The sequence below is a fragment of the Otolemur garnettii genome, unplaced genomic scaffold, assembly GCF_000181295.1.
Source record: "Otolemur garnettii isolate 467f Iridium unplaced genomic scaffold, OtoGar3 scaffold00096, whole genome shotgun sequence".
Classification (NCBI taxonomy): Eukaryota; Metazoa; Chordata; class Mammalia; order Primates; family Galagidae; genus Otolemur; species Otolemur garnettii.
The window spans coordinates 6,364,376-6,368,162 of NW_003852491.1; the positions used below are offsets into that span (position 1 = coordinate 6,364,376).

General features: G+C 54.1%; 1 protein-coding gene across 6 annotated transcripts in view; it reads right to left on the reverse strand.

Annotated features, from left to right (window-relative positions):
* Positions 1-509: 509 nt before the first annotated feature.
* SH2B1 (SH2B adaptor protein 1) overlaps positions 510-3,787 on the reverse strand; it is an 11,490-nt gene continuing 8,212 nt past the window's right edge. For 2 of the 6 annotated variants that reach the window (XM_023516731.1, XM_023516732.1), the window contains 4 exons: positions 2,794-2,997; positions 2,359-2,570; positions 2,059-2,230; positions 519-1,315 (listed from right to left, as the gene is read on the reverse strand). In XM_023516731.1, coding sequence (XP_023372499.1) covers positions 939-1,315; positions 2,059-2,230; positions 2,359-2,570; positions 2,794-2,997 — 965 coding nt within the window. In that variant the 3' untranslated portion in view covers positions 519-938. Of the gene's footprint in view, positions 1,316-1,497; positions 1,598-2,005; positions 2,231-2,358; positions 2,571-2,793; positions 2,998-3,787 lie in introns of all 6 variants that reach the window. The other 4 variants (XM_023516734.1, XM_012808884.2, XM_012808883.2 and 1 more) reach the window with 4 other exon arrangements.

The following is a 3,787-nucleotide window of genomic DNA, read 5'->3' on the forward strand; positions in this document are numbered from 1 at the left end:
GACCTTGTCTCTAAAAATAGCCAGGTGTTGTGGTAGACACCTGTAGTCCCAGTTACTCGGGAGGCTGAGGCAAGAGAATCACTTAAGCCCAAGAGTTTGAGGTTGCTGTGAGCTGTCACACCACCGAACTCTACCAAAGGTGACAAAGTGAGACTCTGTCTCAAAAAAAAAAAAGAAAGAAAAATTAGCCAGGTGTGGTGGCACAAGCCTGTAGAGAAGGTTGAGGCAAAAGGATTGCTTGAGCTTAGGAACTGGACATAGCAGTGAGTTACGACCATAACACTGCACTCTACGTGGAGTGATGGATAGACTGTCTCAAAAAAAAAAAAAAAAAAGCACTTGCTGGAGACCTGAAGCACCACTTAGTTCTGCACTTACACTCAATAAACAAGACCCAGAGAAGCATAGGACTGCAAAGTGACGGGCAAGACCTGGGCCAGCTCTGGTGCTCACAGCTCCTAACTGCACTCCTGACCCTTCTGTCCCAGTCCCTACTACAAATACTGGCATCACAATGCAACTGAGATAAACCCTTTTATTTATTTATGCTTCTCCATTTTGTTTAAAACAACAACAACAACAACCTTAATATAACTGACAGCCCTTCCCCCTCTCACCCTTCTTGGGCTGAGGGGTGGTTAATGGGGAAATGGCCCTCAGGGGTGGGGCTGACCACAAGAGCCCCTCAGGGAGGTAATGGAGCCCAAATCCCCTGCCCAGGGGAAGGGGCACCTGTAGTGTATAAACTGGGGAAAGAGGGGAATCAACAGGGCTCTTGAACCTCTGCTTGTACCAACATATATGCCCTTGGCCAACAAGGTCAGGAAGCATGTGGGAGGGATTTCTACCTCCTCTTAAGTCCCTACCCAGTCCAGTCTCCAGTCTCACACTGAACTAAGGGCTGGAGAACATAGTGGAGGAGGGGTGAGTAGGGCATCTCACACGAAGGAGTACTGGTTATTAATGGCTCTGGGGTGGGCTCCTTCTTCTTCATCACCCCCTCGTGGTAACTGCTGGAGGTGCACCATCGGGGTCACCCCCGAGTCCCCGCCAGATCCAATGCCTCCCTGGGCCTCTGTGCCTGGCACTATGGCCTCTTCCAATTCAACCACGGGGACCAACTCAGCCACGGGGACCAGCTCTTCCTGGAGCCCTCCACCGCCCGCTTTCTCTTTCTCTTGCCTCTCTTTGGCTGCTGTGGCTGTTGCTGCCGCCACTTCTGGCGCCCCCGACGCCTCTTCTGCCCCAGGATGTGGGAGATCTGTCCATGAAGGGGGTTCAGGGGGCTGGGGTGGGTCATGGGAGGTGTTCGATTCTGGATAGAAACAGTAAGAAGACAGACTGATTGTGGAGGGAGGCAAGCTCTTGCAGAGGCCTCCCCTTGGCTTGTCCCCCAGGAGCCATGTGCTATCTCCCCCACATCCCATGTCTGCTGAGTGAACCCCCCATCCATGGAAGATGGATCATGGGCGGTGGTGAGAGGAGGACCACACTTACACACAGTCACTCGCTCCGAAGGGCATGAGGGTGGAGGAGGCATCGGGGTGGCATCCATCTCCCTCGCACACCCCTGCATGGCTCCCAGCCTGCTCCCGGCCTGGGGGGAGGGGCAACGTGGGGACAGATGGGACGTCGGGGTGGGGGAAAGGGAGAGATCAGACAGGGGCATCAGACATCACAGGAGCAGGGAGGGGGAGCAGACAGAGCATCCCCAAGGAGGGCAGGCCAAAGGCCAAGCTGTGTGGAAGAGCAAAGACAAGGCCAGGGAGGATGGATTCAGGAGACAGACAGACGATGGAACAGAGGGTCTGATGGAATGGGAATGCACCAGCCCACCTCACAACTGCCTCCCTGCTCCAGCAAGGAGCATTCTGCCTTCCTATGTTCCTACTGGCTTATCTGTTTCCCTCCCAAACCCCCATGTGCAAAAGCCTTCTCTACCCTGCTCTCCCAAGCAAAGCCTCTCCTTACAGCGCCCCCCACACCATCTTTCTGGCGCACACACCTCACTTCTTGGGTGCGCGGGCACCTCCTCCCCTGCAGACCTGCTCTGCTCACCCTGCTGTCGCTGGGAGGACGGGACATAGCTGACAAGGACAACATCACTGGAGCCTCCAGACTCCAGAGGGATGGGGTGCACCCGGAAATGCTCAAGCATATCGAAAATGGACTGGAACCACAGGTGCTGGACCCGGCACTGACCCTCCTCGTTCAGGGACAAACGCAGGTGCTGAGGGCAGGATGAGCAAGGTTAGGGAGGAGCCTAAGTCCTGCCAGTTACAAAACCCTCCTCCCCAGACAATGCTCCCTTAATTCACCCACAAACTTGGCATGGAACAGAGCCTGTTCCTCACTCACCTTGGCCTTGCCCTGAAAGTTGAAAGTGAGGACGTATTCACCCCGCCTGGTCTCACTCTGCCGTACCAGGAAGACACCATGGGAGCCAGTGCCTCCTGTCAGCACTAATTGGGCAGCCTTGAGTCGAGAAAGCATCCCATGGAACCAAGGATATCCAGAGAGGGGCTGGTCCCCATCACCTCCCTCTGACTCCCCCTGGAACAGGAATGACCCTTCAGGAAGGAGAGAGGAAGGGAAACCATGGTGTCAAGGAAGCCTCTCCTATCCTGGGAGAAAAGAGCCCTGCTTTCCCCTTAAGGTACTTCTCTCCCCTTATGTACCATTTCCCTCCACCCCATCAGATCCCTCAGGATCTCAAGGTAGGAGTTTTAGGAAGGCAGGCAGGCAAGCAGGCAGGCAGCAGGACCTGGAGACACACACTCACACCTCTGTTACCTGTGGCTGTTTCCGGAGTGTCCAGGGGAGGGTAAGGGGCTGAGAGGGGATGAACTGTCCCTGCTGGGGGTCCTTCTTCAATGGGGATGCGGGGGGGTAATTCTGGCGGGAGCAGTTCCATTGAGTCAAAATGGGAGGCAGCAATGGAGGCAGAACTGGGGGAGATGGATGCTGAGGGGCGGTCTGAAAGGCCCCCATATGCTCCTGGAAAATACAGGGAGGGCAAAGTTAAACAAGCTCCTTTAGGGTTTCCTGGGCCCATATCCTTGCTAACAGTCTACCCCATGTACACGACAGAGGTTACCTGGCTGAATTGCCAACACCTCTGCAGGCAATGACCTCTGCTGGGTTTTCACCAATAGCTCCTAACTTATGCTTTTTGCACTGCTAAGGAAGAGACTGTGGAGTTACTGCAAGGAAGTCCTAGAATTCAAATGCCTATATCTTTTCTGAATCAACAGCTGAAAGACTGATATACAGGTGGACAGTAGAATGCCTCCAATATTTTGATGCTGGCTCAGAGCCTATAGCTCAGTGACTAGGGTACCAGCCTTATACACCGAAGCTGGCGGGTTCCAGCCTGGCCCAGGCCTGCTAAAGGACAATGACAACTGCAACAACAACAAAAATAGCTAGACATTGTGGCAAGCACCTGTAGTCTCAGCTACTTGGGAGGCTGAGGCAAAAGAATCACTTAAGCCCAAGAGTTTGAGGTTGCTGCGAGCTGTGACAGCACGGCACTCTACCAAGGGCGACATAGTGAGACTCTCTTTTTTTTTTTTGATAGAGAGTTCTTGGCTCGGAGCCTATGGCTCAAGTGGCTAAGGTGCCAGCCACATACACCTGAGCTGGTGGATTTGAATCCAGCCCAGGCCTGCCAAATGACAACGGCTGCAACCAAAAAATAGCCAGGCGTTATGGCAGATGCCTATAGTCCTAGCTACTTGGGAGGCAGAGGCAGGAGAATCGCTTGAGCCCACGAGCTGGGGGTTGC